The 27,316-nt window shown below is 41.3% G+C and overlaps 3 protein-coding genes and 1 pseudogene across 3 annotated transcripts; 2 read left to right on the forward strand and 2 right to left on the reverse strand.

Moving 5' to 3' along the window:
* Positions 1-272: 272 nt before the first annotated feature.
* On the reverse strand, positions 273-1,211 carry LOC130850124 (olfactory receptor 5AN1-like). The gene has a single exon (XM_057729465.1). The coding sequence runs from the start codon at positions 1,209-1,211 to the stop codon at positions 273-275; it is 939 nt and encodes a 312-aa protein (XP_057585448.1).
* Positions 1,212-11,805: 10,594 nt separating this feature from the next.
* On the forward strand, positions 11,806-16,955 carry LOC130848711 (cyclin-dependent kinase 4-like; annotated as a pseudogene).
* Positions 16,956-19,745: 2,790 nt separating this feature from the next.
* LOC130848712 (olfactory receptor 1440-like) lies at positions 19,746-20,723 on the reverse strand. Its single transcript, XM_057727118.1, has one exon. The coding sequence runs from the start codon at positions 20,721-20,723 to the stop codon at positions 19,746-19,748; it is 978 nt and encodes a 325-aa protein (XP_057583101.1).
* Positions 20,724-23,712: 2,989 nt separating this feature from the next.
* On the forward strand, positions 23,713-24,963 carry LOC130848713 (undifferentiated embryonic cell transcription factor 1-like). Its single transcript, XM_057727119.1, has one exon. It carries the CDS (start codon positions 23,713-23,715, stop codon positions 24,961-24,963), a length of 1,251 nt encoding a protein of 416 aa, XP_057583102.1.
* The last annotated feature ends 2,353 nt before the right edge of the window (positions 24,964-27,316 follow it).

A 27,316-nucleotide genomic window follows, 5' to 3' on the forward strand; every position in this document is an offset into this window, starting at 1 on the left:
ACCCTGATGTTTCATGAGTACTTGCTGATAGATTCATAAAAGATGAGGCCACTCCACATATTGGATGAAAACAGTAGGCCTCCCGCAAGTAAAGATATTTTCTTTGTGTGGCTTGATTCAGCTGTTGGTCCATTTTGGCAAGTTATCTGTGTCAAATTAAGCATCTTAGTCCAAAGGCAGCATGAAGTCTGTTACAGTCAATCATGTGAATATTATTGAGTGTTAAGGTCATTCTAATAGGACAAAGCTGTCAGAAATCTCAATCTGTCACCTCAGCAACATTCTCTCTTCTTTTGTAACCTCTTCAATGCATCTTTGATTTCCTTGTTCCTCAGACTATAAATCACAGGATTCAACATGGGAATCACCACAGTGTAGAAGACCGATGCAAATCTGTCAAAGCTGGAGGAACCACCAGAGCTGGAACTCAAATAGACAAACATACCTGAGGTATAGAAGAGGGTAACTGCTGTCAGGTGGGAAGCACAGGTGTTGAAAGCCTTGGACCTACCTTTCGCTGAAGTGATCTTCATGATGGAGATGACAATGTAGACATAGGATATCATGATAAGTAGGACATTTATTATCCCAAAGAACATTGTTGATATGGCTGTCAAGAGTTGTGCAAAGAAAACGTCAGTGCAGGAAAGAACTAACAGCTGAGGTATGTCACAGAAGAAATGATGGATGACATTAGGTCCACAGAAGTGGAGCTGAAGCATGGCACACAATAGGGTTACTGAAGCAGAGAGTCCAGCCATATAGGACCCTAGCACCATCTGACCACAGAGAGTGGGCGACATGATTGATGAATAGAGAAGTGGATTACAAATGGCAGCATATCGGTCATAAGCCATGGCTGTCATGAGACAAGACTCACTCAGTCCCATAGTTGCAAATGCAAAACACTGTGCAACACAACCCACATAGGTAATAATTTGCTGCTCCTGAAAGAAGTCATAGAGCATCTTGGGGGCCGTGGAGGTCACATAGCAGATATCTATGAAGGACAGGTTACTGAGGAAGAAGTACATGGGCGTGTGGAGGTGGGAATCCATTCTTATTAAGATGATGAGGGACAGATTCCAAGTCACAGTCATAATGTACATCATCAGGAATACAGCAAAGAGCACTGGTATGATTTTGGGAAAATCTGAGAATCCCAAGAGGATAAAATGTGTGATGTTTGTAATGTTTCCTCCCCCAATCATAGGCTTTGTACTCCTAAAATCAGAAAATAGACAAGAGGATGTGTTGCTGATTCAGGTCAAATGGTAACATAACAATTCTCATATATGCCATATTTTTTCTCCATTGAGCACTAGGAAAGAGGACATGATTCACTATCCCAGAGAGAAGACCCCAGCTTTTCATCTTGAATTGCTAAGAAGTGCCTTCACAGTGTTTCAGGTTCTCAATTATCTCATGACCTCTCATTATTAAAAGATATATTTTAAAAGTTGATTGAATCTTTTTTTAAAAAAGCAAGAGAGGAGATGATTCAAGATGGCACAGTAGAAGGATTTGCGCTCACTCCCTCTTGCAAGAACACAAGAATTACAACCAGCTGCTGAACAAGCATTGACAGAAAGACACTGAAACTCACCAAAAAAGACACCACACATCCAGAGACAAAGGAGAAGCCAAAATGAGACAGTAGGAGGAGTGCAATTGCGTTAAAATCAAATCCCATAGCTGCTGGGTGGGCAACTCATAAACTGGAGAATAGTTATACCACAGATCTCCACCAATAAAGTGAGGGTTCTGAGCCCCACATCAGGCTTCCCAACCTGCCATTCTGGCAACAGGAAGAGGAATCCTCAGAGAATCAGACTTTGAATGTCAGCGAGATTTGATTGCAGGACCTCCACAGGACTGGGGGAAACAGGGACTCCACTCTTGGAGGACACAGAAAAAGTAGTGTGCTCACCAAGACCCAAGGGGAAAGAGCAGTGACCTTATAAGAGACTTAACCAGACCTACCTGCTGGTGTTGGAGGGTTGCCTGCAGAGGTGGGCAGCAGCTGTGGCTCACTGAGGGGACAGGGACACTGAAGGCAAGGGTTCTGAGAATTTCTCATTGGCATGACCCCTCCCAGAGTCCACCATTAGACTCCCCAAAGAGCCTGAAGCTCCAGTGCTGGGTAGCCTCAGGCCAAACAACCAACATGGTAGGAACAGAGCCCCACCCATTGGCAGCCAAGCAGATTAAACATTTACTGAGCTGCACCCACCAAAGTGAATTAAAGTTTTACTGAGTTCTGCTCACCCAGCCCTGCCTACATTAGCCCCTCCCATCAGGAAGCACAGACAAGCCTCTTAGATAGCTTCCTCCACAAGAGCGCAGACAGCAGTATCAAGAAGTATCAGCCGTATTTCATTCTGTGGAAATGAAATCCACAGCCACAGAAACATACAGAAAATAAAAAAGCAGAAGACTTTGTACCAGATGAAGGGACAAGGTAAAACCCCAGAAAAACAACTAAATGGAGTGGAGATAGGCACCCTTCCAGAAAAAGAATTCAGAATAATGAGGGTGAAGATGATCCAGGACTTTGAACAAAGACTGGATGCAAAGATAGAAAAAAATGCAAGGAAAGTTTAACAAAGACCTAGAAGAATAAAAAAAAAGAGAGAGAGATAAGCTACAATAACTGAAATGTGAAACACACTAGAAGGAACCAATAGCAGATTAACTGAGGGTGAGTAAGTAACCTGGAAGATAGAAAGTTGAAAATCATCGATGCAGAAAACAATAAAGAAAAAAGAATGAAAAGAAATTAAAACCACCTAAGAGACCTCTGGGACAAAGTTAAACACACCAACATTTGCATTATAGGGGTCCCAGATGGAGAAGAGAGACAGAAAAGACCCAAGATTATAATAGAAAACTTCCATAACATGGGAAAGGAAATAGCCACCCAAGTCCAGGGAGCACAGAGAGTCCCAGGGAGGATAACCCAAAGGAGAAACACAAAAAGACACATAGTAGTCAACTTCACAAATATTAAAGTCAAAGAAAAATTATTATAAGCATCAAGTGAAAAATGACAAATAACATACAAGGGAACTCCCATAAGGGTAACAGCTGATTTCTGATCAGAAACTCTGCAAGTCAGAAGGGAGTGGCATAATATATTTCAAGTGATGAAAGGGAAGAACTTACAACCAAGAATATTCTACCCAGCAAGGATCTCATAACATTTGACAGAGAAATCTAAAGCTTTACAGACAAGCAACAGCTAAGAAAATTCAGCACCACCAAACCAGCCCTACAACAAATGCTACAGGAAATTCTCTAAGTGGGAAACATAAGAGAAGAAAAGGACTTACAAAAACAAAATCAAAAGAATTAAGGAAATGGTAATAGGAACATACATATCGATAATTACCTTGAATGTAAAAGGATTAAAGGCTCCAACCAAAAGACACAGACTGGCGGAATGGATACAAAAACAAGTCCCATATATATGCTGTCTGCAAGAGACCCACTTCAGACCCAGGGACACATACAGATGGAAAGCGAGGGGATGGAAAAAGATATTCCATCAAAATGGAAATCAAAAGAAAGCTAGAATAGTGATACTCATACCAGATAAAATAGATATTAAAATAATAAATGTTACAAGAGACAAGAGAGAACAGTACATAATTATCAAGGGATCAATCCAAGAACAGGAGATAACAATTGTAAATATATATGCACCCAATATGGGAGCATCTGAATACATAAGGCAAATGCTAACAACTATCAAAGAGGAAATCGACAGTAACACAATAATAGTGGGGGACTTTAACACCCCACTTGCACCAATGGACAGAGCATCCAGACAGCAAATTAATAAATAAAGACAAGCTTTAAATGACACAATTAACCAGCTAGATTTAATAGATATCTATAGGAAATTACACCCAAAAGCAGCAGATTACACATTCTTCTCAACTGCACATGGAACATTCTCCAGGATAGATCATATTTTGGATCAAAAATCAAACCTTGTTATTTGTGATTCAATTTAAGAAAATTGAAATCATGCTTGGTAGCATATTTTCTGAACACAACACTAGGAGATTAGAAATCAATTAGAGGAAAAAAACTGTAAAAAACGCAAACACATGGAGGGTAAACAATATGCTACTAAATAACCAACAGATCACGAAAGAAATCAAAGAGGAAATCAAAAAATACCAAGAGACAAATGACAATGAAAACACAATGATCCAAAACCTATGGGATGCAGCAAAAGCAGTTCTAAGAGGGAAGTTTATAACGATACAATCCTACCTCAAGACACAAAAAAATTTGAAATAAACAATCTAACCTTACAACTAAAGAAACTAGAGAAAGAAGAGAAAACAAAACCCAAAGTAAGTAGATGTAGAGAAATCATAAAGATTGAGCAGAAATAAATGAAATAGAAACAAAGAAAACAATAGCAAAAATCAGTGAAACTAAAGGCTGGTTCTTTGAGAAGATAAATGAAATTGATAAACCTCTAGCAAGACACATCAAGAAAAAGAGGGAGAGGACTCAAATCAATAATATTAGAAATGAAACAGGAGAGGCTACAATGGACACCGAAGAAATATAAGCACTATAAGAGATGACTACAAGCAACTATATGCCAAAAAATGGACAACACAGAAGAAATGGACAGATCCTTAGAAAGGTATAACCTTCCAAGACTGAATTAGGAAGAAAAAGAACATATGAACAGACCAATCACAAGTAATGGTATGGAAACTGTTATTAAAAATCTTCCAACAAACAAAAGTCCAGGACCAGATGGCTTCACAGGTGAATTTTATCAAAAATATAGAGAAGAGTTAACACCCAACCCTTTCAAACTCTTCCAAAAACTCTCAGAGAAGGAACACTCCCAAACTCATTCTATGCGATCATCATCACCCTGATACCAAAATCAGACAAAGACACTACAAACAGAAAATTACAGACTAATATCACTGATGAATTTAGATACACAAATCCTCAACAAAATACTAGGAAACCGAATCCAACAGCACATTAAAAGGATCATACACCATGATCAAGTGGGATTTATCCCTGAAATGCAAGAATTCTTCAGTATACACAAATCAATCAATGTGATACACCATATTAAAAAATTGAAGGATAAAAACCACATGAGCACCTCAATAGATGTAGAAAAACTTTTGACAAAATTCAACACCCATGTATAAAAAAAAACTCTCCAGAAGGTGGGCATAGAAGGAAACTACCTCAACATAATAAAGGCCATATACAACAAACCCAGAGCAAACATCATTCTCAATGGTGAAAAAATGAAAGCATTCCCTCTAAGATCACAAACATGACAAGGGTGTCCACCCTTGCCACTAATATGCAACATAGTTTTGGGACTCCTTGCCACAGCAATCAGAGAAGAAAAAGAAATAAAAGGAATCCACACTGGAAAAGTAGATGTAAAACTGTCACTGTTTGCAGATGACATGGTACTATACATAGAAAATCCTAAAGATGCCACCAGAAAACTACTTGAGCTAATCAATGAATTCAATAAAGTTGCAGCATACAAAATTAACACACAGAAATCTCTTGCATTTCTATACACTAACAATGAAAGTTCAGAAAGAGAAATTAAGGAAACAATCCCATTCACCATTGCAACAAAAAGAATAAAATATCGAGTAATAAACCTAACTAAGTAGGTAAAAGACCTGGACTCAGAAAATTATAAGGCACTAATGAAAGAAATCAAAGATGACACAAACAGATGGAGAGATATACCAGGTTCTTGGACTGGAAGAATCAACGTTGTGAACATGACTATACTACCCAAAGCAATCTACAGATTCAATGCAATCCCTGTCAAATTACCAATGGCATTTTTTACAGAACTAGAAGAAAAAATCCTAAAATTTATATGGAGACACAAAAGACCCCGAATAGCCAAAGCAATCTGGAGGGAAAAAAATGGAGCTGGAGGAATCACACTCCCTGACTTCAGACTACACTACAAAGCTACAGTAATCAAGACAATATGGTACTGGCACAAAAAAGAAGTATAGATCAATGGGATAGGCTAGAAAGCCCAGAGAAAAAGTATGGTCAACTAATCTATGACAAAGGAGGCAAGGATATACAATGCAGAAAAGACAACCTCTTCAATAAGTGGTGTTGGGAAAACTGGACAGTGACATGCAAAACAATGAAATTAGAACACTCCCTAACACCATACACAAAAGTACACTCAAAATGGATTAAAGGCCTAAATGGAAGGCCAGACACTAAAAAAATCCTAGAGGAAAACATAGGAAGAACACTTTTTGACATAAATCACAGCAAGATCTTTTTTGAGCCACCTCCTAGAGGAATGGAAGTAAAAACAAAACTAAATAAGTGGCACCTAATGAAACTTAAAAGCTTCTGCACAGCAAAGGAAACTCTAAGCAAGATGAAAAGACAACCCTCAGAATGGGAGAAAATATTTGCAAATGGATCAACAGACAAAGGATTCATCTCCAAAATATATAAACAGTACATGCAGCTCAACATCAAAAAAAACAAACAATCCAGTAAAAAACATGAGGAGACATAAATATGCATTTCTCCAAAGAAGACATACTGATAACCAAGAGGCACACTGCTCAACATCACTAATTAGTAAAGAAATGCAAATCAAAACTACAATGTGGTATCACCTCGCACTGGTTAGATTGGGCATCATCAGAAAATCTACAAACAGTAAAGGCTGGAGAGGGTGTGGAGAAAAGGGAACCCTGCTGCACTCTTGGTGGGAATGGAAATTGATACAGCCACTATGGGGAACAGTATGGAGGGTTCTTGAATAACTAAAAATAGAGTTACCATATGACCCTGCAAGCCCACTACTGGGCATATAGCCAGAGGACACCATAATTCAAAAAGACACATGCACTCCAATGTTCTTTGCAGCACTGTTCACAATAGCCAGGACATGAAAGCAACCTAAATGTCTGTCAACAGATGAATGGATAAAGAAGATATGGTACATATATACAGTGGAATACTACACAGCTGTAAAAACAAATGAAACTTGGACATTTGTACAGACATGGATGGACCTAGAGACTGTCATACAGAGTGAAGTGATACAGAAAGAGAAAAACAGATATTGTATATTAACACACATATGTGGAATATAGAAAAATGGTACAAATCAGCTGGTTAGCAATGCAGAAATAGACACACAGATGTAGAGAACAAATATACGGACACCAGGTGGGAAAAGCAGGGGGGTTGGGGAGGAAAGAATTGGGAGATTGGGATTGCCATATATATATTACTAATAAGAAAAAATATCAAATTGTACATTTTGAATATATGCAGTTTATTGTATGTCAATTGTATCTCAAAAGTTCTTAAAGGAAAAAAGAAAAAATAGAAATCCTGTCCTTATTATACATAAGGAAGAGATCATCCATTGAAATAACAGGTTTTTAAGAGACCTCTGATAATTCAATGTATAACTGCTGCCTTATAATAGTATAGCAATAGTGGCATCATTTTAGTATAAATTGGAAATAGCTCTTCTCTCCTAGATGACTATTTAGGTAATTTTTATATTTCTTCTTTTATCCATAGGAAAATTCGTCTGTTCATAATAACTTCTCAAATTTTAAAAGTATATTCAATAGAGTGGCTCCCAGAAGGCCTGGAAAATTATATCATGATTTCTAATCCTGATATGTTTGAGGGACACAGCATGTATGCCCAATTAAGTTATGCAATAACTCTTCTTACAGAAGCCTTCATGCAACATTTTCCAAAGGGAGGCCAGTACAACTCACTACTGACCCCAACTTTTGTCTTAATTTTATGACACTTTTATTCTCAGGAAATAGCATAGAACTGTGGTTAAGGGTTCAGAATTTAGAGTTTTAGTTCTGAGTGTCATAATCAAGATGGCAATATAGGTCATTCCTCATTTCAGTCACCATCACCAGAAAAGCAATTAGCAACTATTCATATGCAAGATACCAATGTGAAAATCCGAAAACACAGGAATGAGGGTGAATCATCCCTTGCCCTGGGCCACATTGACCAAGAAGGACCACATTAGAAGAGTAGAGGAGAAGTTACATTCTGACAGCATTTCCCTTCCCCACTACTGCCTCGATGTCACACCAAGAAGGCCCACCAAAGTGGACAACCTAGAATAGATAGATAAATGTGTAGAAATATGCAACTTAGAAAAAAAGAATTGGGAGAAACAGAAACACTGAACACACCAATAACTACTAAGGAGATTGAATCAGTCATCAAAAACCTCCCAACAAAGAAAAGCCCAGGACCACATGGCTTCATGGTGAATTCTACCAAACATCTAAAAAGAATGAATACCAATCATATTCAAACTCTTTCAAAAAGTCGAAGAGAAAGGAACATTTCCAAACTCATTTTACAAAGCCAACATTACTTGGATACCAAAGTTATATAAGGACACTACAAGAAAATAAAACTACAGGTCATTACCCTTGATAAATAGAGATATTAAAATTCTCAACAAAATACTAGCAAACAAAATTCAGCAGCACATAAAAAGGATCATACACCACGATCAGGCAGGGTTCATTCTTGGGATGCAAGAATGGGTCAACACACACAAATCAATAAATGTGATACATTAATAGAAAGAAACATAAAAATCATATAATCCTCTCAAGAAATGCACAAAAAGCATTTGGCAAATTCAACATCCAATCATGACAATAACTCTCAGGATGTTAGGTATAGAAGGACTTTATCACAACATAATAAAGGCCATAGTAACATGCCCACATCTAACTTCATTCTCAATGGTGAATAATTTAAAACTTTTCTCCTAAGATCAGGAATAAAACAAGGGTGGCCACTGTAACCATTCCTTCTCAACGTAGTACTAGAAGTCCAAGCCAGCCCAATTAGGCAAGAAAAATATATACATAAAAAAATAAGTAGAAGTCATCAGAATTGGAAAGAATTGAAATTGTTTCTGTTTATAGATGCTATAATTTTTAATATACAAAATCCTGAAAACTCCACCCAAACACTGTCAGATCTTATCAACAAATTTAGTTAAGCTGAAGGATATAAAATCAACATATAAAAATCAGTAGCGTCTCTATTACCTGACATAAAATTATCTGAAAAGAAATAAAGAAAACAATTCCATTTACAGTAGCATCAAAAACAAATAAAACACTCAGGAATGAATTAGCCCAGAAGATGAAAGATCTCTAAAATGAACACTCACTATAAGATATTGACAAAAGAAAGTGAAAAGACACAAGCAAATAAAAAAGAACTTCCATATCCATGAATTGGAAGAATGGATATTGTTAAATTGTCCATACTGCTCAAAGCTATCGATAGATTCAATGCAATTCCTAGCAAGATTCCAAAGGCTTTTTTCACAGAAACAGAACAAACACCCTAAAATTGGCATGGAACCACAAATACTCTCAACACACAAAGCAATCCTGAGAAAGGGAACAGAGTTGGACGCATTATTCTTCCTAATTTAAAACTGTATTACAAAGCTATAGTAATCACAACAGTGTGGTACTGGCATAAAAGCACACATAGACTAGAGGAAGAGAATTATGAGCCCAGATATAAAACCATGCATTTGTGCTCAAAATAATATTTGACAAAGATCTAAAATGCTCAATGGAGAAAATATAGCCTCTTAATAATATGCTGTTGGGAGCAAATTAAGACAGAAAGAGAATAACAAATATTGTATATTAACACATATATGTGGAATCTAGAAAAATGGTACAGAAGAACAAGTTTTCAAGGCAGAAAGAGAGCCACAGATGTACAGAACACACCCATGGAAACCAAGGAAGGAAAGCGGGGATTGGGGGTGGTATGGGGGATAAATTCGGAGGTTGGGATTGACATATATACATGAATATGTATAAAATAGATAACTAATAAGAAAAAAAGCTATTGGAAAAAAATTGCATATTGACATACAAAAGAATGAAATTAGACCCTGGCCTTATGCAAGCATAAATATTAACTTAAAATTATTTCAAGAATTAAATCTAAGACCCATAACCATAAAATTCCTACAAGAAAACATATGGGAAAAATTTCTGGATATGGGTATTCATAATGATTTTCTTTCTTTTGGCTATCACACCTAAAGCACAAGTGAAAATCTCAAAAAAAAAATGGGATTATATCAAACTAAAAAGCTTTTGATAGCAAAAAAAATAAAATTAAAAAATAACCTATGAAATGAGAGAAAATAATTGCAAACCACATATCTAATAAGGAGTTAATATCCAAAATACATTTTAAAAACTCATACAATTCAATACCTAGAGAAAAATTCAATTAAAATCTTGGCAGAGAAAGCAGTTGGGAGGTTCCTTAAAAAACTAAAAATGGAACTACCATATAACCCAGCAATCCCACTCCTAGGCATATATCCCAAGGAGACCATAATCCAAAAAGAAACATGTACCACAATGTTCATTGCAGCATTATTTACAATAGCCAGGACATGGAAGCAACCTAAATGTCCATCAACAGATGAATGGATAAAGAGGATGTGGCATATATATATACAATGGACTATTACTCAGCCATGAAAAGGAATGAAATGGAGCTATGTGTAATGAGGAGGATAGACCTAGAGTCTGTCATACAGAGTGAAGTAAGCCAGAAAGAGAAAAACAAATACCATATGCTAATTCATAAGTATGGAATCTAAAAAAGTGGTCCTCATGAACCCAGTGACAGGGCAAGAATAAGGATGCAGATGGAGAGAATGGACTGGAGGACACAGGGTTGGGGGGGTGGTGGAGGGCGAAGGGAAACTGGGACGAAGTCAGAGAGTAGCATAAACATAGATACACTACCAACTGTAAACTAGATAGCTAGTGGGAAGTTGCTGTATAACAAAGGGAGATCAACTCGATGATGGGTGATGCCTAAGAGGGCCAGGATAGGGAGAGCAGGAGGGAGTCACGGGAGGGAGAGGACATGGGGATATATGTATAAATACAGCTGATTCACTTTGGTGTACCTCAAAAGCTGGTACAAGAGTGTAAAGTAATTATATTCCAATAAAGAGCTTTTTAAAAAATTAATTAATTAATTAAAAAGAAGATGTGGTACATATATACAATGAAATATTACTCAGCCATAAAAAGGAATGAAATGGAGCTATATGTAATGAGGTGGATAGACCAAGAGACTGTCATAGAAAGCAAAGTAGCCAGAAAGAGAAAAAAAAAATACCGTATGCTAATTCATATATATGAAGTCCAAAAGAATGGTACTGATGAACCCAGTGACAGGGCAAGAAAAAAACATGCAGGTGTAGAGAAAGGACTTGAGGACACAGGGTGGGGTGGGGTGAAGGGGAAGCTGGGATGAAGTGAGAGAGTAACATTGACATATATACACTACCAAATGTGAAATAGATACCTAGTGGGAAGCTGCTGCATAACACAAGGAGATCAACTGGATGATGGGTGATGACGTAGAGGGCCAGGATGGGGAGGGTGGGAGGGAGATGTGGGAGGGAAGGGATATGGGGATGTATGTATAAATACAGCTGATTAACTTTGGTGTACCTCAAAAGCTAGCACAACAGTGTAAAGAAATTATATTCCAACAAAGAGCTTAAAAAAAAAAAAAAACTTGGCATAGGATTTGAAGAGATACTTTCCAAACAAAGACATCCAAACGATCAATAGGTATATGAAAAGGTACTTAGCATCACTAACTGCCCAAGAACTATAAAACAAAGCACAATGAGAATATCAACTCATAGTTGTCATAATGGCTGTGATGAAAAAGACAAGAGATAACAAATGCAGGTGAGGGTGTGGAGAAAAGGAAATCTTGTGCATTGCTGTAATGTAAACGGGCACAGACACTATGGAAAACAGTGTGAAGTTTCCTCAAACAATTGGAAATAAAACTACAGGTCTATGGTTGGCCCATAGTATCCAGCTGCCCCAGACAGGGCTTGAGTGTATGGTGCCGCTGGAACTGGCTCCAGGGCCCAGGCAACATACCACCCACCACAGCTCCAGACACAGGGCGATGCTCATACCAGCAAAACTGCAGAAGAAATTTCGGTGGTAGGAGTCTCTGCGCTTATAGGGTCTCCTCTGGTCTGAGAATGGTTATCCTTCCATAGGAGCCGATGGCTGAGATTGGTGTTGGTGCCTATGGGACAGTTTACAAGGCCCATGATGCACATAGTGGCCACTTTGTGGCCCTCAAGAGTGTGAGTCCCCAGGGGAGGAGGTGCTGGAAGGGACCTGTCCATCAGCACAGTTTGTGAGTTGGCCTTACCATTGAGCATCCCAATGTTGTCCGGCTGATGGACATCTGTGCCACAACCGGAACTGACCAAGAGTGACCCTGGTGTTTGAACATGTGGACCAAGACCTAAGGACATATCTGGACCAGGCATCCACACCAGGCTTGCCAGAAGAGACCATCAAGGATCTAATGCGCCACTTTCTAAGAGGCCTAGATTTCCTTCATGCCAACTGCATTGTACGCGAAGAACTGAACCCTGAGATCATGCTGGTGACACGTGGTGGGACAGCCAAGCTGACTGCCTTTGGCCTGGCCAGAATCTACAGCTACCAGATGGCACTTACACCTGTGGTTGTTACACTCTGGTACCGTGCTCCAGAAGTTCTTTTGCCATCTGTGTTTGTAATACCTGTAGCCTGGTGGAGCAGCAGCTGTATCTTCAAAGAGATGTGTTGTGGAAAGCCTCTCTTCTGCGGAACTCTGAAGCTGACCAGTTAGGCAAAATCTTTGACATGATCATACTGCAGCCAGGGGATGACTGGCCCTGAGTGGTGTCCATACCCCAGGAGCCTTTTACCCCACAAGGCCCCACCCAGTGCAGTCAGTGGTACCTGACATGGAGGAATTTGGAGCACAGCTCTGGCTGGAGATGCTGACTTTTAACCCACACAAGCGAATCTCTGCTTTCTGAGCCCAGCAGCACTCTTATCTACATAAGGCAGAAAGTACAGATTGGTTGCAACAGAACCAAGAGAAGAGAACCCATTTCCCTTCCCTTGAACACTTGTGTGGAGAGCCTGTCACTGAGAAGGAGACCTCTGCCTTCATCTCTGAGGCTCTAGAGATGCCTGCTCCTACCTTTTACAAAATATTTTGCTGCCTTAATGACATTCTTCTCCCACCCCTCCTTTTGACGCTTAACCTTCTCCTGCCCCCATGGGGTATGTTCTTTGTTCTCCTCTTCCCTATACCATGATATTGGGGTCCCCTTTTATACGGGAAAAACAAAACAAAACAAAGGAAAAAAAATACAAATGATCCAGAAATTCCACTTCTGAGTATATACCCAAAGGAAATAAAATCAGTGTCCCAAAGAGTATCTGCACCCTCATGTTCACTGCAGCATTATTTATAATAGCCAAGATATGGAAACAACCTGAATGTCCACTGAAAGATGAAGGGATGAAGAAATTTCTGTGTGTGTGTATATATATATATAAACACATATACACATACATACATATATATGAAATATTCAAGCATGAAAAGAAGGAAATCTTTGCATTTGCAACTGCCTGGATAGATGTTGAGGGCATTATGCTAAGTGAGATCAGGCACAGAGAGAAAGACAAATACTGCATTATTTCCCTATGTGTGGAATCTAAAAAAGTATCATTTGAAATTCAGATTGTGATGAACAGAGGTGGGTTAGAGGATGGGAGGATTGGGTGAGGATGGTCAAAAGGTATAAACTTCCAGGTAGAAGATAAATAAGATCTGGGGATGTAGTGTACAACATGATGACATTGGTTAACAATACCAACTGTATATTTGAAAGTTGCTAAGAGGGTGGATCTCAAAAGATCTCATAACAAGGAAGAAAATTATGTCTGTGAAAAGTGATGGATGTCTCCTAATCTTATGGTGGTAATCATTTTGATTCATTTTAATCAAGTGTATCTATTCCAGGTGATGAATATTAACTCATCTTATAATGGTCATCATTTTGCAGCATATACATATATCAGATCATTATGTTGTATACCTTAAACTTATACAATGTTATATGTCAGTTATATCTCAACAAAATGGACAAAATAAGTTTTAGTTCTGATACCCTCTCACTCTATGAATGTGTCCCAGTGGCTGAAATGCATTAGGTAAGATTTACTTGAAACAAAGTAAGGACAACAAGAGCCCTTGAACTATAAGGTTAATGGGGGGGTTCTATGGGGAAATCCATGCAAATTCTCAACACAAATTGAGTAATTGTTCAATAGCTGTTGGCTATTGCTCTCACTGATTGCTTAGAGGTAACCATGAATGACAGCTGTACCGTTGGATAGTAATGCTGAGGTGCTAGGGGTTTATGCATTAATTTGAGGAAATTCCTGAGACATCATTGGCTCTCTAGATGGTCAGGCATCTTTACTTCTAGGCCACTGCCCCTAAAACTCATTTAAAGGAAAGTCAAACCACCTGGGGCCAGGTTTGAAGATACCAACTACATAAACTATTTTTGAAAATAATTGGCTTGAGTTCAATACACTTGGGTCAAATGACAACCAGCATCAAGCTACAATGAGCCATGATGTGGAGAAAGAGTCCAAGTAAATATTTCAAAAGCAATCTACTACAAAGATATATTTCCTCCATTTGGTTGATGCAGTCAGTATGTCAGAGCTCACTAACAGATTTAATAGATAGCACCTATTGGCTAGGCTTCATAACCAAGCTGTCTTCTCTTGAGATGAAAAAGGAAGTTAATAATAACAACCAAAAAAATTCAGAAAAAAATAAGTTCAAAGCGCTTGAACTTTCAGATATTTATAAACACTATAAACATTGATATTTCATCATCCTTGTACAAATGGTCATATGTCAAAAGGACAAATAGAAATTTTAGTGTAAATTTAAACATTGGTAAGAATTTAATACATGACAAGTTTAGTTATTTCAAATTGATGGAAAAGTCATCCATAAATGTTCTGGGACACCTGGCTTACTATAAGTTTAAAACATTAGGGAAATGAATAGATATGCATTTGTATAACCTTGGGATGAAACATAAGTTTTCTGAAGTATAACAATAAACCAGACACTGTAAGAGAAAAATATGATATAACAATTTGAAGCTTGGTTATGGCTGAAAAACCCAGTTATATGAACTAATTTTGAAATACACTTGATGAAATGGGGAACATAGAAAATATTCAAAAGGCAATGTGGTAATACTTTTAATGTAAAAGCATGTCAATAAGAGATGGGCACACATATATAGTGCTGGTGAGTGCACAAAACAGTTCTAACATTTCTGGAAGGAAAAATTATATAATTTCTCTCTCTCAGTCTCTCTCGTTCTCTCTCTGTCTCTCTCTCTCCCTGTCTCTCTCACACACACACACACACCACAAAACCTGTGTACCCATTACAAATGACAAAAATAATGAGTGATACAATTTTCATTTTCCTCTTTTTATGTGTCTGTGCTTTTAAATTTTCTGCAACTCTTTTATTTACAATAAGAACAACGTATTCATGATCCTTAGCAGTTAGAACAGAGAAAGGGAGGAAAAGAGAGGGGGAGGAAAGAGAGGGGAAATGATGGAGACAGAAAATGACACAAAGGGAATAACAGAGGATAGACTTTCAGGCTTTGCTGACATCACCTACCAGCTGTGTGACCCTTAACAAGCTTTTAACCTTTCTGTGCCACAGTTGCCGCATTTATACATAGGGCTAATAAGATTTGCCACTCATAGTGTTGTTGCAGGGACTGAATGACATCAAGAGCTTATCAAAACCTTTTCCAAATCTGACCAACTAAGGACATGGTCATTTGTGAGGTTGTGCAGGGCACAAATTCAGGTTACGAAAGCCAGAAATGTTGCTGGACGAAGAAGAACAAGGTAAGTAGAGGAAGTTTAAAAGGAACAGCTATACCAACACTACTTGTGCTTGGAGGGGAGCATCTCTGATAAATGTGTCATCCACCCCCGAGTCTCCAGACACCCAGCGTCTCCAAGGATGACCGTGGAGAGCTACTTGAAGTATTTCAAAAGAGCAGTGGAACTGAGCATGAGCACTTTGTCAAATCATTATTAGTAACCAGCTTGGCTTTGCTATTAAGAATTTATGAAGCAAAGCTATACATTGAAATGGAAATCAAATTAGTTATTATTATATGCAAACCAATTCTCAAGGGAATAAATTCAATTAAAAGAGTCCTTGGGATGAAGAAAGATGAGAAACATAGACAAACATATTTTGATCATAGTTTATTCTCCTGAAATTCAGGTAATTATTCATGTTAATTCACCATTCATTTAACTTTTACTTTATGTTAGGCTTTACAAATATGTTATTTGAATCTAAATGATTGCTTAGCCCCATTTTAAAGGTGAACACATTAAAAGGCAACAGATTTCAAGATTACATCTTTATGAAACTGCAGAAATAGAACTCAACATTCATCCCACACACCAGAGTCATATCTGAAATCTTAGGTTACAGATTAATGTTTTCACTAAAGGTCAGAAAAAGAAAAGTGCAGGAAGAGCCCTAAGGAGGGGGAGGTGGTGTGGAAATGAGGGAGAGGGAAAAGGGGAAGAGTGGGAGAGACTGGGGACCACACACCTTGCTCCACAAAAATCTGACTAAAACAATCATATGGCTATAGAGATAGCAGAGAATTCACTGTTCTCTATAAATCTTGCCCTCTCACCTTGACCAGGTTCCCAGGAAGACAGCGTTCTTACAAGGGTGGAAACTGCGTATTTCTTTTGGAAACAAATTTTCCAGGTGGGACTATTGCACTTCAGGATGGAAACTGTGGCCACGAAATTGGCTGTCCATACACAGCCAGAGAAATGGCCACACTGGGGATCCTCTTAAATGCATTACTAAGGGCAGAGGTGAAAGAAGAAAAAGACAATTAGGGGGTGAAATCTCTCCAGGTGCTTGCTCTCTGGAGTCAATGTTGTCATGGAGTTTTTGTCCTTGCTAATTTCATGCACCAGTTTGACATGTCCCTTCAGGTTCAATTCCCTACGTCCCCATGATCCTATCAAGATCTCATAATTATAACTTTTCCCTTAATAAACTTAGAGTCATTTGAGCTGGAAGGGATATGGTGATCACCTAGACCAATACCTTCAATTTCCAGGTGAGGATCTGAAGCCAGTGAAACTAAGAGATTTGTCCAAGATGATACAGCGGGCTGGTAATAGCTACAATACAATAAATTTGATATGTGGACACACCCAGTTTGCAAAGCACATTCATTTGCGATATATACATACATACACCTTCTTAAATACCTGACCTACATCAATCATCACAGCAGCCCTATGAGGCAGACACGGCATTGTTTCCATAAAGTGAGGAAATCAAGGGACTTCCCTGGTGGTGCACTGGTGGAGAGTTCGCCTGCCAATGCAGGGGACATGAGTTTGAGCCCTGCTATGGGAGGATCCCACAGGCCACAGAGAGGCTGGGCCCATGCACCACAACTACTGAGCCTGTGCTCTAGAGCCCGTGAGCCACAACCATTGAGCCCACATGCCACAACTGCTGAGGCCCGTGCACCTACAGCCCATGCTCCACAACAGGAGAGGCCACCATAGTGAGGAGCCCATGTACTGCAGTGGGGAGTGTCCCCCGCTCGCCACAACTGGAGGGAGTCCGCATGCAGCAACATGACCCAATGCAGCCAATTAATTACTTAATTGATTGGCTTTTTAAAGTGAGGAAATCAAGGCAATAAGGAATATAATCAAACTATTCATGAGAGGGCCACAAATTGTTGTGGTTACAATCATGGCTATTGGTATCAGCAAATCTGTCTTGAAGACCATCTCTTCCACTTGAGGATTCTGTGATCCTGAGCAAATTAGCCTCAATATTATTGCCTATAACATAGGACTGATAGTCAAACCGAATTTGAGAACCCTTATTAAGCTATTATCAGAGTATATAGTCCATATACCAGGTGGAATTTGTCTGTTCTGAATTGGAGTTCTTTCCAAAACATTATGCTGCTTTACTAATTCTTCATTAAAAATATCTAATTAAGATCTTCCCCACAAACTTTTTTTGTTTCTTTTCTTTTTTATTGTAATTGGGGCTCAAGTACCCTGCCATTACCATGGATATAGAGATGTTTTGGGGAGATCCCATTCTTGCTTGGATCTAAATACTATAGCTAAGCTCACTGATAGAAAGAAGGAGGCATGTGAGTAATGAGTTACTTACATGATTCAACTCCTGCTAATAGGTTAGTATTGATACACTCATCTGATAAAAACTATAAGAGTTTAATCCTTTAAACCAAATAGATTCTTAACATAGTTTTACAGACATAAGACCAAAACATAGAATTTGGGCTCCTTGGCCAAGCAAGACAGATTTAAAGATATGAGATGAAATGGATATAATTTGAGCACCATGGCCAAGGGATGGAGGTCATGTTTCTGGTCACAAATCACACTGTGTGAAATGAAAGATGGGTTGTTACTACACTTGGAAGAACATAGAAGACCTCAATATGCCCAAGCATTCTAAGTGTAAAAGGGATTATTTCTCACCTGCCAAAGTTTTTGTTACTAGAAAAGAAGCACATCTGTGGAATGTAACCATATGAAGTATAAAATATACTAGAAATGCTGTGATATGTATGAAATACAGTCCATAAACCCCTATGTGAAAAAAAATCTCTTTTGGAAAATTCTCTTTTAATTCTCTTGGTTGGACTCTGAGTCTCCATGGAAATCGCAGTCAGGTGGCTCTTGTACTCTCTGGTCAAACTTAAGGTGCAGAGTCCCTGGGAGGCTCAGAGCTCTACAACTCTGGTCCCACCACTCTTTGCACAACACAATAGCCTTCATTTCTGAGAGGTCTTGCCTGGTCTCTGGGAAGCTTCCATGAAGCGTGCTCTAGGCCCACCTATGCCCAGTAAGTGATGACTTTGACTTCCTTCTATCCTCTGAGCATCTCTCCTCCACTTGACCTTAAAAAGGCCTTTTCCTTCTACCATTCCTTTCTCTCATCTCTTTTTCACAATTCACTTCACAAAAAAGGCTCAAGGAGTAAGGTGGAGGACAAGGTTATCTGGGAATAAAACTAAACCAATCTTTGTCCCTCTCCATTCAGGTCATCTCCTGTCATCTCCTTTCCTTTGCATCTCTCCCCCTTCTCTCTCTCTCTCTCTCTCTCCATTTCTCTCTTTCTTTCTTTCCTTCTCTCTTGTTCTGTGTGTCTCACACACACACACACACACACACACACACTCTGTATGAGATTAAAATTATAAAGTGTCCATTTTAAAACTATTTTTAATTTTCACATATTTGATCGTACATTATTTTACATCATCTGTATTGATATGCAAATAAATGCTTAATTTTAAAACCAAAGGAAGAAAATTGGTGAAGAAAAGAATAGTGTGTTTGGCTTCCTGGGTTCCTATCATTTCTCTACATATAATATCTATCAGAAACCCTGTTTTCAAAACAGGGATTTACCTTCCTGAGTCTAAACAGGATTTTTAAACTGAATTCAAGATAGGTGGCACTGCCTCAGACACATCACCTGGTGCTTGGTGGCAGCTAAAAATTATGGCTTTCACTTATCTCTCTATGTAGCTATTCCTGCATCCAACTAAGTGTCACTTACATATTATTACACCTGTCTTCCTTCTAAGGGTAATAATACCAGCTCCAACATTACTCTTACTCAGGAAAATGTGTGGCCCTTTTTATTCCTCTCTTGAGGACCTCTTTGATCTCCTTGTTCCTCAGACTATATATGAGAGAATTTAACATGGGGATAAGGATAACATAGAACACAGACAGCATCTTGTCCTGCTTCTTGGGGTGGCTAGAGCTAGGAAGCATGTACACAGAGAGGCCTGTGCCATAGAAGAGTGTCACAACTGCCAGGTGAGAAGAGCAGGTATTGAACGCCTTGACACTACCTTTGATGGAGGATATTTTCAGAATGGAAACTGCAATGAAGACATAGGATAAGAGGATAATAAGCAAAGAACCAATTCCAAAAAACATAGCTACCAGAAAAAGTATCATTTGGCTGATGAAAGGATTGGAGCAAGACAAGGAAATTATCTGAGGTATGTCACAGAAGAAATGCTGAATGATATTTGACCCACAGAAGTCAAGATGAAAGCAAGGGACAGTTTGAACTAAGCTACTAAGGAAACCACTCCCAAAGGCCCCAGCAACCATCCTCTGGCAGAGGCCAGGGGCCATGATGGATGAGTACTGCAGAGGGCTGCCAATAGCAACACACCTGTCATAGGCCATGACGGCCAAGAGGCAGCACTCACTCAGGCCCATCCAGGATCCAACAAAGTACTGGGTGGCACAGGCTATGAAGGAAATGGTTTGTTCAACTTTTAAGAAATCTGAAAGCATCCTTGGGGTTATGGAAGAAGAATAGCTGATGTCAATAAAAGACAGGAAACTGAAAAAAAAGTACATAGGTGTACGGAGGTGAGAGTCCATCCTGATTAGGATGATAAGACCCAGGTTCCAGATTAGGGTCACGAGGTAGATCCCTAGGAGGACTGGAAAGAGGATGAGCTGCAGCTCTTTATCATCTGAGAGTCCCAGGAGAACAAACACGGCCACAGAAGTGTGATTTCTATCCCTTTCCATGGACCTGTTTTGTGCATCTGCTGAGAAAAACATGAGAGAAGGAAATGGCTTTATTCAACAAACAAAAGAAACATTCCTTTTTTCAGTCATACAGCTGACTAAATATACATCCTTGAGTCATCAGCATTGAGTAAACTGTGCCTTTTATGTATAATCGACAATCTTAACTGAAAAATTCTCTTAGAGATATTGTGATTCTTGTTTTGAGGGCAAAGGCAGTACATAGGCATCATTAGTGCATATCCATTAAATGCACTGATTTCATACTTTCCCATTACAGATTTTGCAAACATGAGAATTAGAAACAGACCTAACTAGGAAAATCTGTCATCTCTCTTTATAGTGAAAATAATGATTCTGGTGAGCATAGCTTTGATATTAACTCAGTGCTTGAAGAAGTCCCTGAATCGTGCTGGGCCTGATATGTAAAATGAGGACAGTGGAGTAGACGTTCTTGTAAAGCTCCTCAGGAAATAACATTCAGTTTGTCTGTAATCGGGGAGGGTGGACAATTTTGTAACTACCTTTCTGCTTTCATAAAGCCTGGAGATATATGAAAGTAAAGTAATGGAATGGTGAGAAGAGTCACATTCCACGAAGCAGCTTAGAAATAGATGTGACTCAACAAACTTAACAGTCCTAGGAAGGCTCCTGAGAAGTTAGAGGAGTCAAGGTTGAAAGAGCCATTATGCTCCCTGCCTTGAAGGTGTAGATTTTTTCTTTCCTCAATACTTATCACTTAAAGCATATTGAACATTCATTCTTGATCTCATTTGTGTCAGTGATACTGTGCAAAATGTGTTGGAAATTCGGGACACTCTACCCTGCAAACTGCTAACACGTACAACCTTTACAAATGGTTTTTTTAGATTCTCAATCTCTTCTAAATCTATACATGGTTCAAAGGTTGAGGATTTCTCCTGCAAAGAAAAATGACTTGGACTCATGCAAAGGTCAGGAAGCCTAAGCAGTAGACATGAAGATTAGATACTGAGGCAGAATTTTTGGAAGTCCTTTTCTCTTCTCACTGGGACCAGTCCAGAATAGGCAAGCACTAAGCCTTCAGGCCAAATGGTAACTAACCAAAAGAATATTTTTGCATCAGGCATTGAATGCTCTCTTCAAGATTCTCTAGCTGTCATCCTTTCTAGGTGGTCATTAGAACATCTCCCAACACCAACACTTTTTTATTCAGATGAACTCAACTAGAAAGAAAGCCATGCAAATCCTGGAAAAGTATAAACTAACTGTCAAGTGTAGCCTGGGAATTTGTTTGTGGATACAAGTAAAAATCTTGGAGATTTCCCTGGATAAATGTTGTGGCATTAATGGAATAAATTATGTCTATGCAAATTATGTCTAAGCATCCAGAATGTCTTCCTCCTCCTCAAACATTTCTCAGCCTCCTTCTTAGAGAAAATCCACATAGAAGCATAAGGTTATACCCTGTGAAAGAAGGGTGAAAGGGTTCATTTCCCAAAATCAGATCAATCATTGCTTCAGAATGCACTGTTTTGAGAAGAATTCAGAAGGAATGAAGTGATTAATTAGAAGAGGAAGTCAAGATGTTTGCCATCAATATGGAAGGGGAAATGATAGCTGACAATTTATATACCATCCCAGATTTAGGGGTGGTTCACAGTAAGACTGAATAAGGAGAGAATTTTGTGGGAAGAGAGGGGAAAACTGCATTCTTCAAAGACCTAGTATAAAGGAATGAACTAAGTTCAAAGTTAGCAGAAGGAGGGAAATAAAAAAGATCTGAGTGGACATACATACATACATACATAACAGAAAAACATTTTTGAAATCAATGAGGATAAGAGCTGGTTTTCAGAAATGTAAACAAACCTGACAAACCTTTAGGCTCAACTAAGAAAGAGATAGAAGACTCAAGTACATTAAATCTGAAATGAAACGGGAGACATAAGAGCTAATATAGAAATATATAAGTTCATAAGAGGCTACTGTGAGCAATTATATGCCAATACAATAGAAAACCTAGAGGAAATTGATAATTTCCTAGAAATATACAACCTACAAGACTGAATCAAGAAGAAATGGAAAATCTGAATAGAACAATAATGAGTAAGGGATTTAAACAGTAATCTAAAACCTCCTAACACTGAAAACCCCAGAACCAGATGGATTTTCTGGTGAATTCTACCAAAGACTTAAAGAAGATTTAATCACATGCCTTCTCAAACACCTCCAAAAATCTGAACAGGAGAAAATACTTACAATCTCATTTTATGAGGCCAGTATTTTCCTGATATCAAAACCAGACAAGGATTCCACAAGAAAAGAAAACAGAGACCAATATGCCTGATGAACAAACATGCAAAATTTTTGAACAAATTGTGCAAAACAAATTAAATAACATATTAAAGGATCATACACCAGTATTAAGTGTATAATATTCCTAACATGCAAGGACAGTTCAACATACACAAAACAATATATGTGATACACCACCTTAACAGAGTAAAAGTTTAAAATCATAGGATCATTTCAACAAATGCAGAAAAAACAGCTGACAAAATACATTTCTTTATGATTAAAAGACTCAATATGCTGAAGAAAAACACTCAATAAAATGGATACAGAAAGAACATACTGAAACATGATAAAGGCCATAGAAAACAGACAGCAGTGTTCACCAGGGCCATCCTTTATCAGAATGAAGAGGTTTCTTTCTGCGACGTGTACGTGAACTATGAGAGGACGTCGCGCCCCTGGCCCAGCTCTTTACCAGACCCAGCAGGGAGCGGCCCCCGCGAGCGCCACCTCCGCGCAGACGAACCCCTCGGCGCGGGCAGGGCCAGGACGCAGCCACCTTCACAAACGGCACCCAGGGCGCACCAAACGTGCGGAGGGGCGCGCGGCCTCCGCACCCGAAGGCTCCAGCACTCGCCCTGCGCGGCGCGGGGAGGGCGCGGCACACGCGTAAAGACCACTCGACCCCCGCGCGCCCGGCGCGGGCTGCCAGGCTCGTCTGCGCCCCGAGGGAGCGGTTGGGGCCATGCGGGCGGGGCGGTGGGGCGGCCCCTTCCCCGCCGGGCGGGGGCAGGACCCTGCTCGGAGCGCTCGCGGCCCGGGCCCCAAAAAAAGGCCGAGGGGCCCGCGCGCGGGAGCCGCCGAGGCGAGCCCGGCGCGCGCAGGGGAGGGGCGGGGCGGGGCGGAGGGAGGGCTGTCTAGACCCGGCGGGGCCGCGGCGCCGGCCCCCAGCCCGGGCGGACGCTGCGGGCCCCCCGAGCGCGTGTGGGCGGCTTCTCCCGGGCCTCGGCCCCGGCGGCCGCCCGCGCCCGCGCCGCCGTCGCCGCCGCCGCCCGCCAGCCTGGACCCCGAGCCGCGGCTGGCGGGGGGTGCCCCCGGGACCCCGCCCGGCGGGCCCGTGTCCCCCGGCGCGCTGGCGGCGCCCGCGCCCCCCGGCTCGCCCGCGTCCCCCGGCTCGCCCGCGTCCCCGGGCTCGGCGCAGCGCACGCCCTGGAGCGCGCGCGAGACGGAGCTGCTGCTGGGCACGCTGCTGCAGCCGGCCGTGTGGCGCGCGCTGCTGCTGGACCGCCGCCAGGCGCTGCCCACCTACAGCCGCGTGTCGGCCGCGCTGGCCCGCCAGCAGGTGCGGCGCACGCCCGCGCAGTGCCGCCGCCCCTACAAGTTCCTCAAGGACAAGGTCCGCGACGCGCACGGCCAGCCGCCCGGGCCCTTCGACGCGCAGATCCGCCAGCTCATGGGGCTGCTGGGCGACCACGGGCGCAGACGCGGCGGCCGCCGCCGCTCCCCCGGGCCCGGGCGCCCCCCGCGCCGCCGCCCGCCGCCCGCCGCCCGAGACCCCGACGCGGACCCCGCCTGGACGCTGAGGTTCAGCCCGTCCCCGCCCAAGTCTGCGGACGCGCCCCGCGCCCCCGGCTCCCCGACGGCCCTCTCCGCCTTCGGCCCCGCGCCCGGCAGCCCGGAGGACCCCGAGCCCTTCCGCGCCCCCGGCTCCCCGCCGCCGTCCCCCGTCCCCGCCCGGGAAGACCCCGACTCGCCGGCCGGCAGCCTGGAGCACCACGCGCCCCCGCCGTCCGCGCCGCCGTCGCTCAACGCCGCCCTCCTGCAGACCCTGGGGCACCTGAGCGACATCGTGTCCGTCCTGGGGCCGCTGCGTGACCAGCTGCTGACCGTGGAGCAGCTGCGCGGCTCCTTCGACCAGACCGTGTCCCTGGGCGTGGGCTTCATCCTGGGCAGCGCCGCCGCCGAGCGGGGCGTCCTGGCCGACCCGAGCCAGTGAGGCCTGGCCGCCGCAGTCCCTCCCCGCTGCAGGGACGCCCCTCGGCCCTGACCCCTCCCGCACCCCCGCCCCACACCCCACACCTAGGTATGTTCAATAAAAAGGTTGCTTTTGCCGAAAAAAAGAAAAAGAAAACAAACACACAGATGATTTAATGGAGAAAATCTGAAAGCTTTTCCTCTAATATCAGGAACAAAACAAAGGTTTTCCATCCCATGTCTCTTATCAATACATGAGGGTGAGTCAAATATTATCTGCACTCTGGTTGTAGAATTTATTTTAATTAACTTTTAGAAAAGACAAATGCATCATTTTTTTAACATAATCTCATTGCTTTTCAATACATTTTGCCCACCTGTCCACAAGTTTTGTATTTTCTCATGAAAAACTGTTTTAGGCTGAGCCATGAGCCAGAAATGCACCACTGTCATCACTTCATCAGAAGTGAATCTTTGTCCTCATAGAGCTGCTTTCAGGGGACCAAAAATGTGAAAGTCGATGGAGCAAGATCAGGACTATAGGGAGGATGCCTTAACACATCAAAACAAAGTTTTTGCAGAATGTCGACAGTGTGGGCAGAAGTGTGCAGGTGTGCACATCCTCAGACCACAAAAAAACTAATCACTGTATGCTGCTTTTCTTTCATGCAGAACACAAGTGGGGCATCCATTTTTGCTCGCACTGCAGTTACGAATGAACTGATGTAACATATTCACACCTGCACAGCAGTGACTGGGGAGACGATAGCCTTGAATGGAAAGCACTGATAAGACAGTGCAGCCAACAGAAGTTTTAACATAACTGGAGTGCAGATAATTTTTGACTTGCCCTTGTAGTGTTTTAAAGAGTTAGCTAGAACAATTGGGCAAAATAATGAAATAAAAGACATCCAAATCTGAAAGGAAAAATTAAAATTGTCATTATTTGCAGATGGTATGAATTTATATGTAGAAAATGCTAAAGACAACCAAAAAGTGTTGGAAGTAACCAATTAATTCAGTAAAGCTGCAGGATATAAAATCAATATTCAGAAATCAGTTGCATTTCTATACTATAACAATGGAGTATCTGAAAAAGAACTTTAAAAACTTTCCCAGGCATCTTGAATTGCGTTGTCTCCACAATGCTTCTGTAAGCTGAGATATTGTGTGCAGCTTTTCGCTCAAGTATATTTGGTCTGAAGCTGGGGGCAAAGCCTCCATGTGTGGTACCCTATGAACAAGTGAAACTGGACTAAGTACAAAGGAGAAAGAAAAAAATGAGCTCATATTCTCTCCCTCCTGCTGGTGTCTGCCTGGAGCACTGCAGTATCTGGTGCTACGGCAAGTCAGTTGCTGAGCTTTCATTGGCCGTTTGCAGCCAAAGTCCTAAGTTACCCATCAGCACTCTAAGTCAGGTGAGCCAGCCTCCAGAAAACCTGGAACATTGGACATGCATTCTACTCTTCTCCTTCCCTCCTGAGGGAGACTCCATAAGCTGCACACTTTCTCCACTTGAGTTCAGCTGCCCCACCTTCAGGACAAGCAACCTCTGAAGTCTGGACTACCCCATCAGAAGTCAAGTAGGAGGCTCTGGGGAGGGAGCACTGAATCCAGGATGCTAGACCACTAGGGAGTCCTCAAACATGGGGAAGATTAACTGCAGAGAACTCTCACAAAGCCTTGTATCAGAGTCTAAGACTCAGCTTCGTCCAACTGCCTGCAACTGCCAGTGCTGGACACCTCACACCAAACTACAAACAAGACAGGAACACAAACCTACCCATCAGCACACAGACTACCTAAAGCCATATTAACCTCACAGATACCCTAAAACACACCACCTGACATGGCCCTGCTCATCAGAGAGAAAAGAAACAGAGCCATACACCAGAAAGCAGACACCAGCCCCCCCCCCCCCCCACACACACACACAAGGAAGCCTACTAAAGACACTGGACAAACCCCACTACAGGGGGCAGAGGGCAGAAACAAGAGGAAATACTACTAGGCAGCATAGGGAAAGGAGACAAGAAATCCTATAAATTAGACAAAATGAGAAAGCAAAGAAACACCATGCAGGCAAAGGAGCAGGATAAAAACCCACGAGACCAAATAAATCAAGAGGAAATAGGAAAACTGCCTGAAAAAGAGTTCAGAAAAATGATAATAAAGATGATCCAAAATCTCAATAACAAAATACAGAAAATACAAGAAACAATAAGGACTCAGAAGAACTAAAGAGCAAACAAATAGTAATGGACAACACAATAACCAAAATTAAAAATACTCTAGATGGTATAAACAGCAGAATAACTGAAGCAGAAGAATGAATAAGTGAGTTGCAAGATAGAAAGGGGGATATAACTGCCACA

Source organism: Hippopotamus amphibius, chromosome 3 (genome assembly GCF_030028045.1).
Source record: "Hippopotamus amphibius kiboko isolate mHipAmp2 chromosome 3, mHipAmp2.hap2, whole genome shotgun sequence".
Lineage (NCBI taxonomy): Eukaryota > Metazoa > Chordata > Mammalia > Artiodactyla > Hippopotamidae > Hippopotamus > Hippopotamus amphibius.